The sequence below is a fragment of the Pipra filicauda genome, unplaced genomic scaffold (genome assembly GCF_003945595.2).
Source record: "Pipra filicauda isolate LSUMZ 115617 unplaced genomic scaffold, ASM394559v2 scaffold138_size1969278_pilon, whole genome shotgun sequence".
Taxonomy (NCBI): Eukaryota; Metazoa; Chordata; class Aves; order Passeriformes; family Pipridae; genus Pipra; species Pipra filicauda.
In genome coordinates, this window is record NW_024103862.1 from 1,401,168 (window position 1) to 1,426,841 (window position 25,674).

The window sequence follows — 25,674 nt, forward strand, 5'->3', positions numbered from 1 at the left end:
TCAGAAAAAAAAATCAAAGTAAATATGCATAAATTTAGGTCTTTTAGTAAATCAATTACTATGTGCCAGAATTACTCAGTAGATTATATTTCTCTGTGTACTTACATGGTATTTGATTTTCTTTTCCATATTGAACAAAGCTGAAGAACTTAAAAGTGTTACATGGCTGGTTCTGAACCAAAATGTGGCGTAGTAAATAATATATGAATAATGGCATGATAGTGTTTCTTGGTCAGCATTGAGAAGAGTGTAATAGCAGAGAGGGTAGTCTTATCTAACAAAACCGGTTCTCAAAATTTTTTCTTATGGCTGGGGTTACAACTCACTTTTAGGCTTTTTCTGTGATCACTTTTCAACATTTGGAGATGGGTGCAATGTTCAAAGAAATAAAGTTGTGATGAGGGTTTTGTTGTGGCAAGTCTACCATTAAAGATTTGCAGCTTTCTCTCATGAATCGTAGGTATCTTCATCTTGTGTTTTAAATTATGGTTTATATAGAATCATTTGGGTTGGAAGAGTCCTTCAAGATTATCTGGTTACAAATCCCCTGCCATGGGCAGGGGCACCTTCCATAGACCAGGTTGCTCAGAGCCTCATCCAGTCTGGCTTTGAACACTTCCAGGGATGGGGTATCCACAGCTTCTCTGGGCAACCTGTTCCAGTGACTCACCACCCTCACAGTTAAGAATTTCTTCTTAATATCTTAACTTAGCCTCTTTCTGTTTATAGCCATTCCCCCTTTGACCTTGTCAAAGGTCCCTGTTCAGCTCTCTTGTAGGCCCTCTAGGTACTGGAAGGCTGCTAGAAGGAGTTTCTGCTGCATGAGTTTCTTTGTGTCACCGCCTAGCAATAGCTAGGCCTGGGTTAAAAGTATTTGGTTCTTCAAATACAAGAGAATGAACTGTGAACTGCAGGAAGGTAGTCGAATCCACTCAGTGGAGAATCGCTGGTTTGTCTGCTTCTCTTCTGTGCTGAAAGAAGGAACAAAAGATAGACCTGAAGTGGACTAAACCTGTCGGTCTGTGCGTAGCCTTTGCTTGAACTATACTGTAAAGGTACCTTGTTAAATCTGTCACAAGCTCATGAATTCAGCCCAAAATCTTGTATCTCAAATAAGATAGGACCCTGATTGATGTCAGTATTTCACATGCAGAATGTTGTGATAAAGTTACTTTTATAATGCGAAGGTCAATTCTTGGTATCTAGTCTCATTACCCAGGTCCAGATTCATTCCACCTGTCCTCAGACTTGTGAGTTAGGAATGCAGTCATAGTGAGCACACTATAGAGTTAATAGAGAGAGACATAAACAATCACAGATAAAACTAGGTGGGAATATAATGTTCGGTTATTAATGCTGAAGCAAATTTAGGCAATCAATTCAGTGACAGCAACATCAAACCTTTAGTATGAACAGTGGTACTAAAACAAAAGCTTCTGTTCTTTGGCTTTTCCATTTTCTCATATTTTTCTAATTGTAAAATATCTTGAAGGACAGAGGATAATTAAGAGGAGATTTTAATCTAGATTCATTTTCATGTATTTTTAGCCGGTTACTGCTTCATAAAAAGCTATTAAAATGAATGATAAGAAATACTATCCATATATACTTGCAGTCCCTGGTGTTTTAAATTATATTTTACATTGGCAGCTTTGGTAATGCACTGCCAACATGGCTGAACAAAGGCAACGTGCTTTGTCAACATCAGGTGAAGCATTATATGAAATCCTGGCACTAGAAAAAGGAGCAACACATGATGAGATTAAGAAGTCCTACAGGTATGTAAAGTGTGCTTTGCAACAGGTCTAAAAATGCTTATGTGTCTGGCATGATTATACCAGGTAACTTTTTGAATTACCTGTGCTGTAGACATTCATTGCAACAATCTTTTCTTTCTTTTTTACCTGTGAGCCTGAAAAGAATCCATGATGATGCAATGTGAATCTATTGATTTCATCCCACAAACAATCTGTGCTTTATCTGAAATGTTTTAATCTAACTGCATGAGAGGTCAGACTGTTAGGATAAACTAACACAGGCTGTGCTTGTGAAGCACAGTCTTCGAATATTGCACCCAGTTCTTGTTTTATAACAGCTTTTTCCTGAAGTATGTTGAAACGTAAAGCCAATGCAAAAAAGTGCTATAATGATAATTTGAGAAGTAGAGTCAGAGATATAAAGAGTTCGATTCATTTATCTTGTCAGAAAAAAAAAAGAAGACCAACAGATTATTTGATTATAGCGTGCAATATCCTTGAAAGGGAAAATTGCTAAGTGTAAGAGGGTTCTTCACTTTATGAAGGCAGGCATAACCAAAACCAATGCTTGGAATTTGAAAATTATTTGAGCTGAAAAAGGTACATGGTTTTAATTGTGAGTGTAACCAACTACTGAAAAATATGGCACAGAAAACAGTAGTTTCTCTATTGAAAAAGAAGAGAGGACATGAAGACAAATTTTACCCAAAGACAAGTTACCAAAATGGTGAAAAATATTTTAGTGGTGAAATGTAACAAGACCTAGAAGTAAGACCAGAAGATTTTATGGGTCATTTTGCTCCTAAATCTGTTTGGCTGCTGTTGAAAGAGAAAGAACTTTAAATGTCATGAGTGAAATAAATTGTATTGGCAGTGAAATATATCAGACATGTACTTTCAGGTTTAAGAAATATTGTAAAGCTTTTATTACAGCATCATTCTGGGTGTTGTTGGTTGCACTGTATTGCCAGTTAAACTTTAATGTGGCTTGCTTTTCCTATGAAATGTAAGAATATATTTGAACTCAGAAAGGGGTTATGAAATAGGTCTACTTGTGTCATTGCTTAGCTTGAATTTTGCCAGAACTCTGTCCTCCATGTTTTTGAACAAATTCATTTCTCCCCTTTCTGTTCCTTTCTGCCCGTGGAGGCAGAAGTAGTGACTGTCCAAACTTTTCACACAATGGAAGGAAAACTGTTGACATCCCATTGTTCTGTTCTCTTGCTTAATCATACCACTGGGGAAAAAGCTTACTACATTATCAAATTCACTCATGACTTGCACCTTCTGTGTCCTTGTAGTATAGCCTGGCTGCAGAAACTATACTTTGTAACAAACCTCATGTCTTCCTGTTGCTTTTACATCTAATTTTCTGTAAAGTAGGCCTTCTTTGATCCCCAATGGAGAGAGTTGTCATGGAAGAAAGTAGAAAGAAATTAACTTTATTTAGTGCTGAACATGAATACAGATGATTTACATAGTGATCTGTGGCAAAACTGACAGTGGTGCTTTCTCCATCTCTATTAGTAATTAGAGAAAAAAAAAGGCTGCTTCTGACTAAAGTGGAAATGTCAGAGGGATTCACTTTTAATGGAGTAGCTGTAAATATTTGCAAGATAAAATGATGAGTCAGTCTCATAGATTTGCTTTAATTATCTTTTAATTTATGCTAATCCAAAAATCTGCTACTGAACTGGTATTCTTTAGTACAAGGTATAAAACCAGCAATACCTGATTCTGAGTTTCCTGCCATTATTAATTAAGTCACTATTAATCATACTACTACAGCCCGGGGCAAAATTTACTTTTTAATAAACATGACAGATGTACCTCTCTGTGCTTTTATTTGGAGTTTGACACAATCTAATTTATCAAAGAGTAAAGCTAATAGGTTTCTAATCAGCAGAATTTCAAAGGAGGTCTGTTTATCTTCAATACCATACAAAAATAATCTTTAGAATCTTTTTTTGGCATAATAACCTGAACTGTACTTTGACTTCTGCTTTCCAGTCTGACAGTGAAGTAATATGCATAAAGATACTGGATTTCTTTTCTTCAGAAGTTTCAAAAGATCCTGTTTTATAGACTATTTGCAAAAAAAATCATAGAGTGATTTGGGTTGGAAGGGACCTTAAATATCATCTAGTTCCATTCCTCTGTCCTGGGCAGGGACACCTTTCACTATACCAGGTTGCTCAGAGCCTCATCCAGTCTGGCTTTGAACACTTCCAGGGACGGGGCATCCACAGCTTCTCTGGGCAACCTGTTCCAGTGTCTCACCACCCTCACAGTTAAGAATTTCTTCCTAATATCTAATCTAAACTTAGCCTCTTTCAGTCTATAGCCATTCCCCCTTGTCCTATCACTGCATACCCTTGTCAAAGGTCCCTCTTCAGCTCTCTTGTAGGCCCTCTAGGTACTGGAAGATCCCAGTTAGGTCACCCTGAAAGCTTCTCTTTTACAGGCTGAATAATACTGCTTCTCTTAGCCTTTCCTCATAGGAGAGGAGCTCCATTCCTCTAATTAACTTGGTGTCCCTCCTCTGGACTTGCTCCAACAGGTTGATACCTCTGTGACAGAGTATAATGGTGATTAAGAAATTTATTAGGAAATATGTGAAGTACTCTGAATGGCATTTAATTACTGCCAAACAAGGAGGGATAATGTTTTGCCTATGCCAATGACCTATGCTACTCCTGATGCAGTCTTTGGGTACAACAGAGGCTCCCCACAGACCCAAGAGGACAAAGGACACCTATGAGTCCAGGTAATGGGAATTAAAAACTTTGGAGAATGCGGGCATCGATCCCGCTGCCTCTCACATGCTAAGCGAGTGCTCTACCACTTGAGCTAATTCCCCATCCTTCAGCTCTGCCTGAGGGCCTCTCCCCTCCCATGCAGCTACCCCTGATTAAGGATGCCCTGCACCCAAAGCCTGGGCCTCCCACTGGCGTTGCTCTCACACCACCCCACCCCCCTCACTTTCCCGCAGGAGGTGCAGACAACTCTGGTGGTCAGGACCAACATCTCCAGCCCAGGGTTCACTCCAAACTGCTTGTCCAGTTGTATTCCTAAACTGAGGCAAGAGCTCAAGGCTGGGCAACCATTGAAGAGGAGCCACCTGGGCAGGGCCAAAAACACAGCAGTGCCACAGGATCTGGGCCAGAGCTAAAAGGACACTCCTTCGAGCCGGAGTTGAACCAGCGACCTAAGGATGGCCGTGGAAGGGAGCCTACAGTCCTCCGCTCTACCAGCTGAGCTATCGAAGGAAGCACAGGGCCATGACCACTGCCTCACCCATCACACACTCATCCAGCACTTCCACAGCCATGGCACAGCATCATGCCTCTCTTACAACATCCTGCTTCAAACTGCCACACCTCCAACATCACAACACCTTGATCAATCCCTTTAGCCCATCAATCATGCAAGCCACAAACAGAACCACTCCCTGGTTCCTTGGACATCAGCGATAGCTGGACTCTCCTCACTACCACGCAGAGCTTACCCATATCCTTCTGCAACTTCTCTTCATTCCCTTTCACTCTGCTGTCTTCTGCCCTCTGCTCAAGCATCAAACTAAGCAAAACTGTTCCATAACCTACACCTAAGCAATAGAAGGTCATGTGCAAGTCCTCTGAATCTCTCTTTCTCCAAGCTGAATATGCTCACTCTCCTCAGCCCATCCTTAAAGAGAAATCTCCATTCTTTGGGATCCTTGGTGGCCCTCCACTGAGGTTGCTCCATTTCATGGATTTGTTTTCTGTACTGGGTTTGATATTTGAGAACTGTCAAGCAAAGACAGAGAAAATCAGTTCTTCTGTCAAACTGCCCGTAGTGCTTTTGATACAGCCCCGGATGTTCTTGTCTTTTGTAAATCTGGGCACACCATAAATCTCCCCACAGCCCCCAGTGGACAGAGGGATCCCACCAAAGGGTCCTGTGTCCAGGCCATGGGAATGAAAAGCATTGGAGAATGCGGGCATCGATCCCGCTGCCTCTCACATGCTAAGCGAGCGCTCTACCACTTGAGCTAATTCCCCACCCTGCAGCTCTACCTGAGAGCCTCACCCCTCAGAGACACTCACCACTGATTCAGGAGGCCCTGCACCCACATTGGCATTGCTCTCAGACCACCACCAGCTCATCCACTCACTTTTCTGTTTGAGGTGCCCCTTACAACCTTAGTGCTCAGAAGCACCATCCCCATCTTACAGTTCACCCCAAAATTTCCTTGGTTGGTCATCTTCCTAAACTCAGGCAAGAGCTCACAGCTGAGTAGCCTTTGAAGGTAATTCACCTGGAAAGAGCCAAAAAGGCAGCAGCACAGCAGGATCTGGGCCAAAAGGACCCTCCAAAAGGACACTCCTTCAAGCCAGAGTTGAACCAGCAACCTAAGGATGGCTGTGCAAGGGAGCCTACAGTCCTCCACTGTACCAGCTGAGCTATCAAAGGAAACACAGGGCCATGCTCACTAACTCACCCATCACACACTCATCCAGCACTTCCCTCGCCACTGCACACCATCTTGCTTCTATTCTAACATCCTGCTTCAAACTTCAAGCAGCCCCAGCTCCAAAATCACAACACCTTACTCAATCCCTTTTGCATGTCAAATCATACAAACCACAAACAGAAAGCTCCACAAGCTCCTTGGATATCATCTACAGCTGAACTCTCCTCACAGCCAAATAGAGCTTATCTATATCCTGCTACAACTTCCCTCCATTCCCTTTCACTGTGCAGTCTTTTGCCCTCTGGTCAAGTACCACATGAAAGGAGAGTCATTGCTTTATTCCTACAAACTGGAAGGTCATGTGTAAGCCCTCCAAACCTCTCTTTCCCCAGGGTGAACATTCCCATTGTCCTTGACCCATCCACCTAGAGGAATCCCTCCATTCCTTGAGATTTTTGGTGGTCCTCTTCTGAAGTTGCTCCATTTCATTAATGTCTTTCCAGTACACAGGATCTCAAAACTGGACACATTAATTGAGATGACATTTTCCATCTATCAAGGAAAGTGGGAAAAAACAAGGTTCCCTGTTAGATTGGCCATGCTGCTATTAATGCAGAATTGGATGTTCTCCTACTCTTTGTACTGTGGGTAGGCTGCAAGCACTCAAGGCCCCAAGAGGACACAGGACCCCTGGAAAAGGACCTTGTGTCTAGGCAATGGGACACATGAAAATGGAGCACTGGAGAATGCGGGCATCAATCCCACTCCCTCTTGCATGCTAAGCGAGCACTCTACCACTTGAGCTAATTCCCCATCCCACAACTCTGCCTGAGGGTCCTCTCCCCTCCCAGACACCTACCCCTGATTCGGGATGCCCTGCACCCAAAGCCTGGGCATTCCATCATCCTACTCTCATACCACAAACAACATTCCTTCTATATGTGACCCCAAATAAAATCAGTGGTCAAGACCACAACTCCCTGACCAGAGTTCTCCCCCAAAATATCTTGTCTGGTTGTCTTCACGACTAAAGATCAGAGCTCAGCAGTGGAGAGCTCTTGAAAAGAGGCCACTTTGGCAGGGCCAGAAGTCAGCGGTGCCGCAGGACCTAGGCCAGAGCCAAAAGGACATTCCTTCGAGCCGGAATTGAACTAGCAATCTAAGGATGGCCTACAGTCCTCCGCTCTACCAGGTGAGCTATCGAAGGAAGCACAGGGCCATGACCACTACCTCACCCATCACACACTCATCCAGCACTTCCACAGCCACAGCATGGCTTTAGGCACAGCATCATGCCTCTGTTACAACATCCTGCTTCAAACAGACTCAGCTCCAACATCACAACACCTTGCTCAATCCCTTTAGCCCATCAAATCATGCAAAACCCACAAAAAAGAAACACTCCACAAGCTTCTTGGACATCATCTTCTACAGCTAGACTCTCCTCACGGCCGAACAGATCTTACCCATATCCTGCTGCGACTTTCCTTTATTCCCTTTCACTGTGCTGTCTTTAGCTCTCCAGTCAAGAACCAGACAAATATACAGACACTCCTCTACTCGTGTATGCTGGAGGGTGGTGAACAAGACCTCTGATTCTCTCTTTCTCCAAGTTGAACTTTCTCACTCTCCTCAGCCCATCCTCAAAGAGGAATCTCTCCATTCCTTGAGATACTTGGTGGCCCTCCACTGAAGTTCCTCCACTTCATTGGTGTCTTTTACAGTACTGGGGATGCAATTTGGAAAAGGCCACAAGTTGCACCAGAAGAGGTTTAGATTAGGAAAAAATTTTCATGGAAACAGTTGTAAAGTATTGCAACAGTCTGCCCAGGGAATTGGTGGAGTCACCGTCCCTGCAAGTGTTAAAAAATATGTCACTATGGCACTTGAAGACATGATTTAATGATGAATCAGGTGGTAGTGCTGGGTTGATGGTAGGACTTGATTATCTTAAAGGTCATTTTCAACCTTAGCTATTCTATGATTCTGTGATCTGTCAAGCAAAGAGAGAGAAAGTCAGTTCCATTGTTGAACTGCTGTAGTGCTCTTGACACAGCCCTGGGTGTCCTTGCCCTCTGTAAATCCAGGGCACATCATAAATCTCCCACATCTCTTAGGGGACATGGGACTCCCACCAAAGGGCCCTGTGTCCAGGCAAGAGGAAGGAAAAGTTTTGGAGAATGTAGGCACCGATCCCACTGCCTCTCTCATGCTAAGCGAGCGCTCTACCACTTGAGCTAATTCCCCATCCCTCAGCTCTGCCTGAGGGCCTCTCCCTTCACAGGCACCCACCCTGATTCAGGATGCCCTGCACCCAAAGCCTAGGCCTCCCATTTGCATTGCTCTCACACCATCACCTCCCCACTCACTTTCCTGCTGGAGGTGGCCATGAAAAACACTAGTGATCAGGACCACCATCGTCCAGCCCAGGGTTCAACCAAGTCTGCCTTGACTGTTTCTCTTCCCAAAGTCAGGCAAGAGCTCAAGGCTGGGCAGCCCTTTGAAAGAGAGCCACTGGGGCAGGGCCAAAAACTCAACAGTGCCACAGGATCTGGGCCAGAGCCAAAAGGACACTCCTTCGAGCCGGAGTTGAACCAGCGACCTAAGGATGGCCGTGGAAGGGAGCCTACAGTCCTCCGCTCTACCAGCTGAGCTATCGAAGGAAGCACAGGGCCATGACCACTGCCTCACCCATCACACACTCATCCAGCACTTCCACAGCCATGGCACAGCATCATGCCTCTCTTACAACATCCTGCTTCAGACAGACTCAACTCCAACATCACAACACCTTGATCAATCCCTTTAGCCCATCAATCATGCAAGCCACAAACAGAACCACTCCCTGGTTCCTTGGACATCAGCGATAGCTGGACTCTCCTCACTACCACACAGAGCTTACCCATATCCTTCTGCAACTTCCCTTCATTCCCTTTCACTCTGCTGTCTTCTGCCCTCTGCTCAAGCATCAGACAAAGGATAGCATTTCCTTTACTCTGTAATCTCCTACAAGCATGAAGAACATGTGTAAGCCTTCAGATTACTTCTATAGTCTGAACATTCTTACTGTTCTTGGCTCTTCCACAAAGACAAATTCCTCTATTCCTTGAGATTCTTTGTAGCCCTTCACTAACATTTTTCCATTCACTAATGTTTTTCCTGTACATGCGATCACTTGCTCTCAAGTGTCCTGGTGGCCTGGTCACTGCACTTGGTTCATGTGTGCCTTCTACGCAGAGGCACAAAGTTGGGCACTGTCATGTCTTTACTTCACAGGTAGTTAAACATCACATAGTTGCTCCCTCCCTACCTCCCCTGCAGTGGGATGAGGAAGAAAACTGGGGAAAAATAAAAGAGGTAAAATTCATGGATTGAGTAACCACCTCATTTGTGAGTTCTTCCTTTTCCTCCTCCACTTTCAGCAGCTTCCTCTCTTCCTCCTTTTGTTCTTGTAATGGCCCTGCTTTGGAGTACTCTGCATTGTCCACTTCTTCCTCCTGTTCACTCCTAGAAGAAGCTCCTTCATCCCTTATTAAAAGACTTGACTTCTACTTCCAATACTTCTTCTTGTGTGTAGGGGCAACTGTTATTAGTACAGGTTGGTTCTTCGGTTCACATGCAGTGTCTGTCACTGGGACTGGGATAGCCAAAGTGCCTGTCATTTTGTTGTCAGATACAAAGACCTTCTCTTCTCCTTGACGTTACTGAATAGTGCTGAACAGGGCTTGCTAGGCCTGAGCCAGGCCCCAGCACATTGCAGCCATTTGTTTCTCTCTGGAATTACCAGGGCAATAGCATCCTTTTCCCAAATATTTTACTAGTTTTTCAGGATTCTGCACTTGTTCAGGAGTGAAATTCCAAAATGTTAGAGATGCCCTCTGTCTTAGGCACTTGTCCACACACATCCTGCCACTCAGAACTGTTCAGCCTCAGGGCAGATATCTGACTGGTATTCTTAAATAGTTGTTTGAGCCTAAACAAGGCCTGAAATACAATCAGGAGATCTAACAACAGGAACATACCGGTTTGAACATCCTGACAATATTCAGTTCTCAAGAGCTATTGTAATTAGCCTGAAGGATAAGGGGAAGATGGAGGAAGGTGTCTGCCCCATAGGTTGGCTCTCCGGGGCGGAAAGGTAAAGGATGTAATTAGGAATAGTTTCCAATAGATGGCTCTAGAAGTACAGAGAAAACAGCAATACTTGATTACAAATACCAGATTAGTTTCACAACTATTGATTTTATCATATCATAAGCCAGTGTTACAAAGTACGACATGATAACCTTAACCCAGTCCCCAGAGGTGATAAACAGCAAAACAGGGAACATATACGGCAAGTAAGATGAACATATAAGGCAACTCTGAGAACAGACTTAACACCTCTGAAAGCAAATAAATCAACATTGGGACCAACTACTATTAAACTAAATGATGAATGCTTACAACAAATTTGTTTTAACATACTCTGGTCAGATTTGTCATTATCTAAACCCTTTGAGCCCCATGCTGGGCACCAAAAAGAGCTGTCATGGTTTAACCCAGCAGGCCGTTGAACACCACACAGTCAGTCAAACGCTCCATCCTGCATGAGAGATGGAGAGAACTGGAAGCAAAAGGAAAATTTGTGGGTTGAGAAAAACAGGACAGAAAAGGAAGGGGAAATGTCAATAATAATAACAGAATTAGAACATACAAAACAAGTGATGTACAACATAATCTTTCTACATTTGCTGAATGATGCCTAGACAGCCATTTTCCAAGCAGTGGCCCCCAGCCATCTTTCCCTCGAGTTTATATGTTGAACATGATATGACATGGTATGGAATGTTCACCTGTCTCAGCTGTGCCTCCTAGCTTCTTGTGCCCCCAGTCTCCTCACTGGTGATGTGGTGTCAGAAGCTGAAAAGTCCTTGACTTAGCGTAAACTTTGCTTAGCAACAACTATAACATCAGTGTGTTTTCAATATTATTCACACTCTAAATCCAAAACATAGGTATTAGGAAGAAAATTAACTCTCTCCCAGACAAAATGTATTTATAACAGGTATACTACTCTAAATGCCATCTATCAGATAATGAGGAAAGTCACAGAATACTTTCCCTCAATCCAGAGGCCTTGATGCTGTCAGAGAAGCCTGGGATGCTGTCATCTACTATGCTGCCTAGGTTTGATGCAAGCTTCCCACAGCCTCCAGAGGACAAGGAAACCTCACCGAAGGACCCTGTGTCTAGGCAAGGGGAAGGAAAAGTGTTGGAGAATGCGGGCATCGATCCCGCTGCCTCTCACATGCTAAGCGAGCGCTCTACCATTTGAGCTAATTCCCCACCCTGCAGCTCTACCTCAGGTTATCTCCTCTCCCAGGTACCCACCTTTGATTTGGGATGCCCTGCACCCAAAGCCTGGGCCTGCTATTGGCATTGCTCTCACACTACCACCCACTTGCCCTTGACTTTCTTGCTGAAGATGCCCCCTTACAAGACAAATCTTAGGACCACTATCCCCTGCCCAGGGCTCACCCTGGGCAGCCTTTGCTGGTTGTTTTCTCTTGCAAAAGGAATGTCCCAAAGCTTGGACAGACATTTGAAGGGGATGCACTGGATAGGGCCAAAAGTCAGCGGTGCAGCAGTGTCTGGGGCCAGAGCCAAAAGACACTCCTTCGAGCCGGAGTTGAACCAGCGACCTAAGGATGGCCGTGGAAGGGAGCCTACAGTCCTCCGCTCTACCAGGTGAGCTATCGAAGGAAGCACAGGGCTATACCCACTGCCTCGCCCATCACACACTCATCCAGCACTTCCACAGCCATGGCACAGCATCATGCCTCTGTTACAACATCCTGCTTCAAACAGACTCAACTCCAACATCACAACACCTTGCTCAATCCCTTTAGCCCATCCTATCATGCAAACCACAAACAGAACCATTCCAGAAGTTCCTTGGATTTCATCTTCTACAGCTGGACTCTCCTCAAACAGAGCTTACCTATATCTGGTTGCATCTTCCCTTCATTCCCTTTCACTCTGCTGTCTTTTGCCCTCTGGTCAAGCATCAAACAAATATATAGCCTTTCCTCTATTCCATAACCTTCTGCAAGCCTGAAGGTCATACAGAATGTCATACAGTCATACTTTGAATCTCCTTTTCTCCAGCCTGATCATACCCACTTTCCTCAGTCCATCCACACAGAGAAATCATCCATGCCTTGAGATTCTTGGTGGCCCTCCACTGAGATTGCTGAATTTCATTGATCTTCCCTCTACAGAAAATTCCTGGTGGCCCTCTAGAGGGCCATTTCTAGAGGGCCACATCTATTTCATTGATGTCTTTTCTGCATAAGGGATCTCAAAATTGGACACAGTACTTGAGATGACATTTGATGCCTTCAAGCAAAGAGGGAGAAACCTCTGTTAAACTGCCTATGAAACTCTTACTGCAGACCTGGATGGTCTCCTACTCTTTGTATTCTGCGTATACTGCGAGCATCCACAGCCCCTGGCAAAAGGCCTTGTATGCAGGCAAGGGGAATTAAAAGCGTAGGAGAATGCAGGCATTGATCCTGCTGCCTCTCACATGCTGAGCAAGCGCTCTACCACTTGACCTAATTACCCACTCTGCAAGGCTCTGCCTGAAGTCCTCTCCCCTCACAGACACCCACTCTGACTCAAGACACCTTGCACCCAAAGCTGGGCCCCCAAATGACCTCACTCTCACACCACCAATTCACCCACTCACTTTATTGCTGGAGGTGATCCCTTAAAGTCCCAGTGCTCAGGTTCTACCATCCCCTGCCCAGTGTTAACCGAAAACTGCTTCATCTCCCCCATCAAGTGAAACAGTTCAATGCTGGGCTAACCTTGAACAGGAGCAACCTGGGCAGGGCCAACAGGCAGCCGTGCCACAGGATCTGGGCCAGAGCCAAAAGGACACTCCTTCGAGCCGGAGTTGAACCAGCGACCTAAGGATGGCCGTGGAAGGGAGCCTACAGTCCTCCGCTCTACCAGCTGAGCTATCGAAGGAAACATGTGACCTGGACACCTCAAACACTCATCACACACTCATCCAACCATTCAGCTCTCACACCACTCCCACGTGTCTTCATGACTCTCTTTTGCAGGAAATAAGAAAGACTTGCCTTGGATCACATCGTCTGTCAGGCCTACAGCTCCTCACCAGGACAGGCCCAGCCATGGAGGCTCTCTCCAAGTGAGCATCCAGAACAGATGGCGTTATCATCACGGCAAGACAGGGACAGCTGCAAGCAAGGAAGTCACTGCACAGGTCAGAGTGATGATCATGTCCAGTGACTGACAGTCAGGTCCAGATTGACAAGCCAGGGCTTAGGTCAATGTAGGAGATTCATCTGCACATCAGATCTGGATCCAAGGTCTCTCTGGCTTGATATTGCTATGGCTGTGGCCATAACTGAGCTAGAAAGAGCACGGAAAGAGAGTGAAGGCCCAGAGGTGAACATAAAGAGAGCTCCTCTGATAATGGGTGGAGGTGAAGACCCCATGTGAGGCAGGTCAGGGCCATTCAGACCTATTCAGGTACTTGATGCCTGGATGAGATATAATGGTTACCATGCAAGAGAACTGGCAGTCCTCCACTCCACCAGCAGAGATTATTGGTGGACCATCAGGGTCCACTCCCTGCTCTCCATCCGTGATTGTGTTCTCAAAGCATTCAGCTTGAGTGAGTCCTCAGGGCATCTCGATGTATACCTTCTCCTCCAAGCAGCCCCAGATTAGGGGTCTCAGTGTCTTGCTCAAGACTTCAACCACTCAGATCATGCCAACCTCCAAGCATGGAGACTGCACAGGACTCCTGGACAATCTTCTTCTCCTACCTGGCTGACCTGAGGTCAGCTACTGAGAGGGTCATCCTGGACCACTTGTTCTGGGATAGCCATAAAATGTCAGGTCCCTAGAGAGCAGTCCTGGACTGCTCACTCTGACACAATCAGTGTTCAGGATACCCTTGGGCTAAATTAAGGCAAAACAACTCCAAATGATCAATTACAAAGTTTCATTTATGGCAGCATCAATTTAAACTTTTCTAAACAGCCCATGGCAGAACAGTGTTTTAAACTTTTCTGAATTGAACTTCTCTGAACAGCACCTGGCAGCAGCAATTTAAACTAGTAAGGAGAGGAAGAGAAGAAGAAGGAAAGATAGGAAGATAGAGATAGAGGAAAAGGTCCGGACCACCACCCAGACTTCCAGCGCTGTCTCTGGTTTGGTTCCTTTGGATGGTGGGTGCACACCCTGCCCCTCTCAGTTGCACTATTATTGACTGGTCCTCTCTCATACACATTTTGTTATTCTCAAGCTTTTCAGAAGGGGGTTAGGGGAGTCTCATGGTTTTGATCCCCCTCCCCCCTGCCAGAGAGACAAGTGAAATATTGTCTAAAACTTGGTTTTGGAGATAGTTATCCAAGATAAGGAAGCTGGTCCCAGAAAAGTGCTATCCTGCATCACAAGATGCTAACTACACCTTATCTTGTTAGCATGGAAACACTCCTTTTCTCTTCTGCCAAGTGTCTGAGATATTAGCTTTTTTAGTTTTTCAGTTTCTCACAGGAGAGAAAAAAAATGGGACCTGTCCTGCTTCAACTGTGGCCTGTTGTGTTTTATTCCTCCACCAATAACCACAGTAAAAGGCCTAATTCTTGAATCAATAACTTCTTGATAGGCATTCTGATAAGTGCTTGCTTATCTCCCCCACAGTCCTTTCTTATTCAGGATCTGCACAAGGCCACATTCAATGGCCTCTCCTCAAAGGGCAGGTGCTAACAAGTGTCCTGGTGGTCTTATTCTAAGGCTGTTGCACTTGGTCAATGTCTTATTCATGGGGGCCCAAAGATGGGCACAATGTTCTGGATCCCATTGATCATACTCAGAAGAAAGTGGGAGAATCTGTTCCTTCCAGTCACAGCCCATGGTGCCATGACCATAGTCCTGGATGCTGTTCTCCTCTTTGCAGTGCATGACAAGGTCTCACTGCCTCCATATGACATGGGCCCCTGCCAAAAATCCCTGTGTCCAGGCAAGCGGACTGAAAAGCACTGGAGAATGCGGGCATCGATCCCGCTGCCTCTCGCATGCTAAGCGAGCGCTCTACCACTTGAGCTAATTCCCCACCCTGTAGATTCTCTCTGAGGGCCTCTCCCCTCTCAGACATCCGTCTCTGACTCAGGCTGCCCTACTCCTGAGGCCTGGATGTTCTGTTGACCTCACTCTTACACCACCATCGACTCACTCATTTTCCTGCTGGATGTGACCCCAGACAATTCCAGGACTCAGAACCACCATCTCTCACCAAGGGCTCAACCAAAAATGCCATGGTTGGTCAACTTCCCAAACTGAGGCAAGAGATCAAGGCTGGACTGCCCTCTGAACAGGGCCAAAAACACAGCGGTGCCGCAGGATCTGGGCCAGAGCCAAAAGGACACTCCTTCAAGCCGGAGTTGAACCAGCGACCTAAGGATGGCCGTGGAAGGGAGCCTACAGTCCTCCGCTCTACCAGCTGAGCTATCGAAGGAAGCACAGGGCCATGACCACTGCCTCACCCATCACACACTCACCCAACCATTCAGCTCTCATACCACTTCACACATACCTGCATGACACTGCCCAGAAGGAAAAAAAGAAAGACTTGCCTTAGACCCATGCTGCCCAGAACATCTGAGGTGCACAACACCAAATCAAGACAGACCCAGCCATGGTGGCTCACTCCAGATGAGAGGTCAGAGAAGGCAGCACTGTCACAGCCAGGAAGGGACAACTGCAAACAAGGAAGTCACTGTAGAGGTCAGCGTGATGGTCAAGTCCAGTGAGTGCCAGGCAGGTCCAGACTGACAAGCGAGGGCTGAGGTCAAGCCACAACATCCATCTGCACATCCACATATGCATCAAGGGTCTTTGTGACTGAATATATTCAAAGCTATGGCCACAACTCAGCTAGAGACCAAGACTCCTGTGGTGTAGCATGGAAAAAGAGCTGAATGTAAGTAGAGCTCCTAGATTAGGGCACAAAGCCACAGATATATGTGAGAGTAGCCATGGCAGGGATGGGGTGTCTACAAGTTCTCTGGGAAATCTGTTCCAGTATCTTACTACCCTCATCATAAATAATTTCTTTTTATGTAATCTAAATCTACCCTCTTTTGTTTAAAACCTTTTCCTCTTGTTCCCTCACTACAAGGCCTGCTAAAAAGCCTCTCCGTCTTTCTCATAAGCCCTTTTTATCAATTGAAAGGCTGCTATAAGGTGTCCCTGAAGAGAAGGTCTCTCTTCTCTTCTCCAGACTGAACAACCCCATCTCTCTCAGCCTATCTTCACAGGGCAATGTTCCATCCCCTCAGTCAATCTCGTGGCCCTGTTCTGGACCAGCTCTAATAGGTCCACATCTTTCCCCATGTGCTGGGGAACCAACCCATGGCTGGACACAGAATTCCAGGTGTGGTCTTACAAGAGTGGAATACAGGAGCAGAATCACCTTCCTCAGCCTGCTGGCCATGCTTCTTTTGATGCAGCCCAGGATATGGTTTACTTTCTGGACTGCAAGGGTACAATGTCAGCTCATGTCCAGTTTTTCATTCACCAGCACCCGCTACTTCTCCACAGAGCTGCTCTCAATCCATTTCTCCCCCAATGTGTATTGATTCTGCCCTCACCCAGGTGCAGGACCTTGCACTTGGCCTTGTTTAACTTAATGAAGTTCACATGGACCCACTCCTCAACTCTTTTAAGGTCCCTCTGGATGGAACCTCTGCCTTCAAGCATATGAACTCTATCACTCCCCTTGTCATCTGTAAACTTGCTGAGAATGCACTCAATCCTGCTCTCTATATCCTTGACAAAGATATTAAATAGTATTGGTCCCAATACAGACCCTCAAGGGACAACACTTGATACTGGTTTCACCTGGACATTGAGCAGTTGACTACAGCTGGATGTGGCCATCCAGCCCATTCCTTATTCATTGAACAGTCCATTCATCAAAACCTTATGTCCCCAATTTAGTGACAAGGATGTTGTGTAGAATAACATCAAAGGCCTTACAGAAGGTAGACGACATCCGTAGCTCATCCCTTGGCCACTGATGCAATCGGTCCATTGTAGAAGGCCTAGACTAGATTAGGACTGACTACATTAGTCAGTCATAATTTGCCCTTGATGAAGGCATGTTGGTTGTCTCTAAACACCTCCCTGTCTTCACATGTCTTGACATATCTTCCAGAAGGATCTGTTCTGTGACCTGAGCAAGGTGAATCTCACTGCTTGGTGGTTCCCAGAGTCACCTTTTTTACCATATTTAAAAATTAGGTTTATATTTTGCTTTTCTCAATCATTGAGGACTTCACTTGAGGATGCATAAAGATGAGCATGGATATTGATCAAATCCCAAGTAAAGAAGAAGATTAAAGTACCCAAAACCACAGCCCTTTCTGCTCCTGATACAGCCCTGGGTGCTGTTGTTTTCTGTGCAGCCCAGGTGCAAATAGCTCCCAACAGCACCAGAGGGACCCCTGCCAAAGGGCCCTGTGTCCAGGCAAGGGGAAGGAAAAGCATTGGAGAATGTGGACATTGATCCCGCTGCCTCTCACATGCTAAGCGAGCGCTCTACCACTTGAGCTAATTCCCCACCCTGCAGCTCTGCCTGAGGGCCTCTCCCCTTGCAGGCACCCACCCCTGACTCAAGATGTCTTGCATCCAAAGCCTGGGCTTCTCTTAGCCTCATTCTCACACCACCACCAACTCAACCAATAAGGTTCCTACTGGTAGTGATCCCAGACAACACCAGTGCTCAAACCCACAATTTACTGGGTTCTGGTTCATCCAGAAATGTCTTGTCTGATCATCTTCCCAAACTGAGGTAAGAGCTCATGTTGGACAGCCCTTTGAAGGGAAGGCATCTGGATAGGGCCGAAAACACAGCAGTGCCACAGGATCTGGGCCAGAGCCAAAAGGACACTCCTTCGAGCCGGAGTTGAACCAGCGACCTAAGGATGGCCGTGTAAGGGAGCCTACAGTCCTCCGCTCTACCAGCTGAGCTATCGAAGGAAGCACAGGGCCATGACCACTGCCTCACCCATCACACACTCATCCAGCACTTGCACAGCCATGGCACAGCATCATGCCTCTCTTACAACATCCTGCTTCAGACAGACTCAACTCCAACATCACAACACCTTGCTCAATCCCTTTAGCCCATCAATCATGCAAGCCACAAACAGAACCACTCCCTGGTTCCTTGGACATCAGCGATAGCTGGACTCTCCTCACTACCACACAGAGCTTACCCATATCCTTCTGCAACTTCCCTTCATTCCCTTTCACTCTGCTGTCTTCTGCCCTCTGCTCAAGCATCAAACTAAGCAAAACTGTTCCATAACCTACACCTAAGCAATAGAAGGTCATGTGCAAGTCCTCTGAATCTCTCTTTCTCCAAGCTGAATATGCTCACTCTCCTCAGCCCATCCTTAAAGAGAAATCTCCATTCTTTGGGATCCTTGGTGGCCCTCCACTGAGGTTGCTCCATTTCATGGATTTGTTTTCTGTACTGGGCTTGATATTTGAGAACTGTCAAGCAAAGACATTTCTTCTGTCAAACTGCCCGTAGTGCTTTTGATACAGCCCCGGATGTTCTTGTCTTTTGTAAATCTGGGCACACCATAAATCTCCCCACAGCCCCCAGTGGACAGAGGGATCCCACCAAAGGGCCCTGTGTCCAGGCCATGGGAATGAAAAGCATTGGAGAATGCGGGCATCGATCCCGCTGCCTCTCACATGCTAAGCGAGCGCTCTACCACTTGAGCTAATTCCCCACCCTGCAGCTCTGCCTGAGAGCCCCACCCCTCAGAGACACTCACCACTGATTCAGGATGCCCCAAAAGCACTGCAGTGTCTGTGCCAGAGCCAAAAGGACACTCCTTTGAGCTAAACTAGGAACCTAATGATGGCAATGTCAAGGAACCTGAAGTCACCCACTCTACCAGCTGAGCTGGTGAAGGAAGCATGGAACCTGTTGCTGACATTCTCTTATACTCCATAACATTGAAACATTTTACCTTATACAACATACTTTCCTGTCTTCAAAATATTGCTACCTCCACCCAGATGTACCCTCATCAGACCTACCCCTTTATCAGAGTCTGGTCTGATATCACCAGGCTGATCTCTCAGCCTAAGTGTCCCTCTGACAGAGATCTTAAGCTTATTTCACTGACTTCATTTCCATGAGTGCCCTATCCATCTTGTCCAATAGCTGTTTTTCTGCTTGTTGTCATTTTTATCTCCCAAACACATCACATTGCTTGCTGCTGTGGAGGGCTGCAGCGGGCAGTGATCCTAAGGTGGTGAAGGAGAATGCCATTCACCATGAGAAAAATATGAATGGACATAAATCCATGGTTTTGGCGTAGGAAGTAGCCAGCAAACTCCTGTGTTCATTTACTTTCCATTATTTTGTATTCTTCTATTTTTTTCATAATGAATGCTGCTTATCACGTAACTAGGAATATAATTTTTCCAGGGACCCACAGGGAAATTTCTTTAGCTGATACTCTATGTCACATAGTTCTTGTCCTTACTTTTATTGTTTCTTCAGTTGTACCTAACAGAATCGTTTTTCTCACTCATACGAATTGCAGTACCAGTATCTAGATCTCTTTCCTGTTACTAAATCATCACCAGTTAGTATATGTTATCTCAGTGTGCAGAGAGTTGGTTTGGTAATGTACTATTTGTAGTCAAGACAGTTTTCCCAAATCAACATAAGAACGTATGACATCTTTTGTTAATTTTTGAAAGTAATCCTGTTAGTAGTCTGAAAACATTCTAAGCAAAGTGAGTGTGCAACTTAGGTTTTTCATCTTTTCAAAGCTACGTTCTGTTCAAATTCTTATTTTTTATGAGATTGTTTGAGACATGGGGAGGACAGATGTCTTTGGGTCTGTGGAAAAAGAAAGAAAGGCTGGCAATTGCTTATCAAATGCCTGCAACACACATGGGTTTTGAAAGTAATATCTCTTCCTTCCTTTTTTTGGTCCTAATTCTAATTGCTGGGGTTTGTTTTCAGCTAAGAAAAACAGGGTAAATTGCATAATTTGCTTAAATACTTGGATGGCACATAATGTCATTAGTTATGCATGATTTAGCTTGCTTTTCCAGTTCTTATGTTTCATGTTTTATTATGTTTAGGGCACATGTTAAACATGACCAAAAATTTAAGTTTAAGGTACAATATGAATGGTATATTAAATATGATTGAATGTGATCCCCTTCATGCTATTAGAGACATGTTTAAGGAGTTATTTATAACCTATGGTTCTATGACTTGAGTTCAGCAGAACTGAAGAGATTGTTGGCAGAGGCTGTTCCCAGGCTCTTATCAGTCTTGATATCGGCAGAATGTCTTCCAGGTGGGAACTGTCATCAGGAGCAAAGCAGTTACATTTTACTGAAGGAATATCCTGTACTGGGAGTTCAGAGGAAAATCAAGTAGGACGCCACTCTGAGGTTAAATTTGTTAGAGGAAGTGTAAGCACACTCCCTTCGCACCACAAGTATTTTTGCTCGTAGCAGTCGTGGCTGGCTCCTGAAACACTCAGAGATAATATTTACAAAATGCATCATAGCTTGACTTGTGATTGAATCAGTTTAAAATACTACTAAATGACTTTTGAGGCCACTAGAGGTCAGCACTAGTCATTAAATTAATGTCACGGAAAAATCTTATTTCCGATTCTTCAAAGTGAGTGGTGATTTCTGAAAAGAAACACTTCTGTTTATGCTTGTTTTGCAAGTGTGCGTCAGCTCACACTGCCAGCGCTTCAATATGGCTGGAAGCAAACTCTTCCTCCTCTATGCTGTGCTTCCTCAGCACTGTGAGCCAACAGTCACACACGGTACCTTTCAAACTATACCTGTCTTTGGATGCCATAGCGCTGAGTACAGTCAGGGGAAAAAGGCAGTATCCAGCCCTGTCCTAGCAAAGGCTTCCCACCAGCATGAACAGCCCAAACTAGTTGACACTATACTCTCATGAGACCTCACATGGAATCGTAGAATCATAGAATCAACCAGGTTGGAAAAGAGCTCCGAGACCAACAAGTCCAGCCCTTGATCCAACACCACTGTGGTTACTAGATCATGGCACTAAGCGCCACATCCAGTTTCATCTTTAAAAACCTTCAGGGACGGTGAATCCACCACCTCCCTGGAGTACTGCATTTTGCTCTGGGGACCCCAACATAAGAACATGAACCTGCTGGAGCAAGTCCAGAGGAAGGACATGAAGATGACCAGAGGGCTGGAGTACCTCTCCTATGGAGACAGAGTGAGAGAGTCAGCCTGAAGAAGAGAAGGCTCTGGGGAGACCTTAGAGCACCTTTCAGTACCTAAAGCAAGACAGCTGGAAAGGGACTTTTCACAAGGGCATGTAGTGATAGGACAAGGGCTAATGGCTTTAAATTAAAAGAGAGTATGTTCAGATTAGATATTAGGAAGACATTCTATACTGTGAGGGTGGTGAGGAACTGAAACAGGTTCCCCAGAGAATTTGTGGATGCTCCATCTCTGGAAGTGTTCAAAGCCAGGCTGGATGGGGCTTTAAGCAACATGATCTAGTGGAAGATGTCCCTGCTCATCATGGGGGGTCTGGAACTAGGTGATATTTAAGGTCCCTTCCAACCCTGACCATTCTATGATCCTATGACAGTCATCTTCCACTGCTTTAAGGACCGACTCAGAAGTGCAGCAGTGGGAAATTAGGCCTGAAGACAGGCACTAGAAACCAGGGTTAACTCATTATGCTTTTCCACCTTGTGCTTCAGAAAGATGCTTTCCTTCTATTGCAACTCCTAACTGTGTTTTCCATCATCACCGTCTGGGCTTCTACAAACACAGACACTGTTTACAAAATTTTAATATAGTTATTATAAATGGGCAATTTAATACAGAATTTTCTTTGCCATAAAGAAAATAATGTTGCCTGGATAAACAGTGTAATCATCATGTTTTTAAACAACCTTTAAAAAATCTTTATCTTTGTTGAAACCTGCTAAATTATGCAAATGAGTTGGCAATCATAATGCAACAAATGCCTGTGAATTATTATCATGCTGCAATCTGTGCTTTCAGCATGTATCACCATCTCCTTTAACACAGTAGCTGACTAGGTATCAATACACAAAGTTCATTCTCAGTGTAATAGAAACACCTCTTTTATCAAAACTTTCATGTTCAACCCCTTTGTGTCACTTTTCTTCCACTGAGTACATCAGAGCTGGAAAAAAGAAGCCTGAACACACTGTTCAGAATTGTTATATCTATATTAAAATATTTTTGATAGGGTTTTGTGTCTGTATATATGCACATATACAGAAGACTTATTTTCCCTCTGTTTTTTTGTTTATTTGTTTTTCATGTTTAAGAAAACTGGCTCTGAAATACCATCCTGACAAGAATCCAGACAATCCAGAGGCTGCAGAAAAATTTAAAGAGATCAACAATGCTCACGCAACCCTGACTGATCTGTCCAAGAGAAATATATATGACAAATATGGATCGTTAGGGCTCTATGTGGCGGAACAGTTTGGTGAGGAAAATGTCAACACCTACTTCATGCTCTCAAGCTGGTGGGCAAAGGTAATCTGTTATTTTCTGTTGGAAATCAAATGTTACAATGCACATGGACAATTACATACACAAGGACCCATTGAAAAACATGGTTTCTCTACAGGCTTAACAAATAATAGGATCAGACTCTAAACTGCTACTAAAAATTTAAAAAAGCAACATTATCTGGAAAATCGACAGAGGCAGAATGTAATGTAAGCTTAGACTAGTGCTAATATAGAAAGTCGTTTTTTACTTGGTGAATAGTTACAGTACATGTTTTGTAACACTTTTAAACATTCATTAGATTTGAATCTAGTGCTCCAGGATAATTTTGACTTTCTTTTCAGTAATGACTAAAAAAAAATGACTCATTATCCAAAAACAAGAAGTCTCACTTATGTGATAACCAGTTAATAAATTATTACCCTACAAATTTAACTGTTTTATTTGCTATATACAGCACACAACATAAGTAAGCAATAATAACACTGTGTTTATGGTATCATGTATGTGTCCTGGTGAGAGAAAGGAACTGGAAGAAAAGCTTGGAAGAATGGAATGGAGGAAGAGAGTAGGAAAGGAAGAGAATGATATATCAAAACCTTGCATATTGCTCAAGGTAAAACAAGGCTGTTCTAGTTATAAAGGAGTTGGGTTCACACGGTCTCTTATCTTACTGGTGTCCTCTGATGTTTGTATATGTCAAATTCAAGTGCTTCTGCAAATATTGAAATATTACAGATATGGAACAAACAGAATTGCAAATGTGCAAAATCCATGCTGTCCCCACCTGTTTGCAGCAGCAGAAGCATAGGAAACAAAAGACTGTAATGGAATACATAGGAAAATGATCTGTACTGTTTGAAGCAAGCACACTATGAGACCTTTTATCTGCAAACTGTGGAACACGGATTCTTGTGTTCAGCACGGATCAGGCCAATGCTGCACTGCTCTGCAGTCCCCTTTCAAACTGGGAAGTCACCTGGGCACTTTGTGGGCCCGAGAAGCCATAATTTGTCTGCTGAATCAGTATGAGATGGACACTGCTCAAATGCAGTGAATGAAACCTTTAAATTAAACTTGCAAAGGCTCAGTTGCCCCCTCAGAGACAGGCTGGAGGCTGCCTGCTTGCAGCTGTTGTAGCTGACCCCTGCTGCAGGCTGGACATCCCACTATAGATGCTGAATGGATCATTCCCTCTTTTTTGCTGTCCACCATCTCTTGCAGCCCTTTTGTCATGTTTTAGGTGCCAGGAAGCAGTGCCTTAGTGCTGAGAGAGCAGCAGCGTTGAGTCCTTTAACAGTCTTTGTAAACAAGATTTTCTTCACTGTTTGCTGCTCTTTTTTTAGCTTTTATTTGCTCTTCTACTTACTGATCTTTAATGGAGATGTTATGAAGGATAAAATCCTCTGGGGTTAGAGAATCAGAAACAGAAATAACAACTGTGACTTTGACTTATATGGAGAGCAGTGGAGAGTACAGAGAGAAGTTAATAAGTCCCTAACAGCTAAAGGAGGAATGTGAGTATTGCTTCAAGCAAGCTGTATCCCAGAAGTGAGACAAGATGTGCTGAATAGCAAAAGTAATCAGTGCTTCCCGGGTTTTATGAATTTTGTACAAAAAATCCAAAATATGTATATAGACTCATTTGAGGATTTGAGGATTGTCACTCTCTCTCAACCCAAAATCTTGCCACTTTCAAAGCAACCAAATCGCGCTTTTTTTGAATTATAATACTATTTGAGTCTGATGCATCATCTACAGATAACCGCTGAACCCCTAATTTTCTCCATTCTGGTAGTAGACAATAGGGACCACAGCCTTCACTTGTTATCTCCCTCTTCAACTGCAAACATTCCCCTTCCCCAGAGTGCTCATACTCATAAAATCTGACAATTGTGAAGGGGTTTATCATTAGCAGTTAGGAAACCCAATGGAAAGGAGAAATGCAAAATGAAGATTAGTTTTTTTCAGAGTGCCAGACTTCTTAGCAGGCATATTAAACTGGAAACATACAGACATGGGTAAGGGGAAATTGAACTACTTCTTCACTGGCAGGCACAGGGCTTGTTCATTTAACTATTTTAGCAAAAACCAATTCTCCCTCTACCATGAAGACAGTTTATTAATCACATCAATGAAATGATTCTTGATTTACCACCTGTGATAATATAGGCACAAGAAATCTTGAAACACTAAAGTTATCATTAATAAATTCAAGGGGTTTTCCCCCTCTGTATACTTTTTTATGCCTTTTTTTTATTCTATACATAGTGGTGATTTATTCTCCATTATGGCATAAATGATAAGCAGTCAGACAACTTATTTTAGGGATTATGGCATTTAGAACGGTTTTAGGTGTCTATTGGAAGGAAAATATTTTAAAACAGAAAGTCAGTATCCTTTTCATTTAAAACCACTCTAGATACATGCCTATAAATATTAGGCATATAAATAGTCTTATTACCTTCAAAGATGCTCCAGTCGGCCCCCACTAATGTTGCCTGAGACATGCATACATAACAATGTTATTTACATAGCTCCACTGTCAAAGTTTGACAATATCCTGACATCTGTGCTTATTTTCTCCCTGAGCAGCATGTTGTCTTATGAATATAATGAATAGTCATTAAAGAGCAGACTGTATAACCATAATGCTAAAGCCTGGCTATACCTTCAACCCATATATACCTGGTGGCCACAAAGCTCTGTTGCTTTTACATACACATTTACAGAATCATAGAATGGTTTGGTTTGGAAGAGACCTTAAAGATCAAGCAGTTCCAAGCCCCTGCCATGGGTGGGGACACCTTCCACTAGAGCAGATTGCTCAGA

General features: G+C 44.2%; 1 protein-coding gene and 9 non-coding genes across 10 annotated transcripts in view; 1 reads left to right on the forward strand and 9 right to left on the reverse strand.

Annotated features, from left to right (window-relative positions):
- The first annotated feature begins 1,671 nt into the window (after nt 1–1,671).
- The window catches only part of DNAJC5B (DnaJ heat shock protein family (Hsp40) member C5 beta), a 31,468-nt gene continuing 7,465 nt past the window's right edge, over nt 1,672–25,674 (forward strand). The window contains exons 1-2 of the mRNA XM_027748215.1: nt 1,672–1,778; nt 22,653–22,866. Coding sequence (XP_027604016.1) covers nt 1,672–1,778; nt 22,653–22,866 — 321 coding nt within the window. The remainder of the gene's footprint in view (nt 1,779–22,652; nt 22,867–25,674) is intronic.
- On the reverse strand, nt 4,938–5,026 carry TRNAY-GUA. The gene is given in 2 exon segments: nt 4,938–4,973; nt 4,990–5,026. It is a non-coding gene; the product is annotated as a tRNA-Tyr (tRNA).
- Nucleotides 5,728–5,800, reverse strand: TRNAA-AGC. Its single transcript has one exon. It is a non-coding gene; the product is annotated as a tRNA-Ala (tRNA).
- On the reverse strand, nt 8,788–8,876 carry TRNAY-GUA. Its single transcript is given in 2 exon segments — nt 8,788–8,823; nt 8,840–8,876. It is a non-coding gene; the product is annotated as a tRNA-Tyr (tRNA).
- TRNAY-GUA lies at nt 11,870–11,958 on the reverse strand. The gene is given in 2 exon segments: nt 11,870–11,905; nt 11,922–11,958. It is a non-coding gene; the product is annotated as a tRNA-Tyr (tRNA).
- Nucleotides 13,142–13,230, reverse strand: TRNAY-GUA. Its single transcript is given in 2 exon segments — nt 13,142–13,177; nt 13,194–13,230. It is a non-coding gene; the product is annotated as a tRNA-Tyr (tRNA).
- Nucleotides 15,280–15,352, reverse strand: TRNAA-AGC. Its single transcript has one exon. It is a non-coding gene; the product is annotated as a tRNA-Ala (tRNA).
- Nucleotides 15,666–15,754, reverse strand: TRNAY-GUA. Its single transcript is given in 2 exon segments — nt 15,666–15,701; nt 15,718–15,754. It is a non-coding gene; the product is annotated as a tRNA-Tyr (tRNA).
- On the reverse strand, nt 18,191–18,279 carry TRNAY-GUA. Its single transcript is given in 2 exon segments — nt 18,191–18,226; nt 18,243–18,279. It is a non-coding gene; the product is annotated as a tRNA-Tyr (tRNA).
- On the reverse strand, nt 18,971–19,043 carry TRNAA-AGC. The gene has a single exon. It is a non-coding gene; the product is annotated as a tRNA-Ala (tRNA).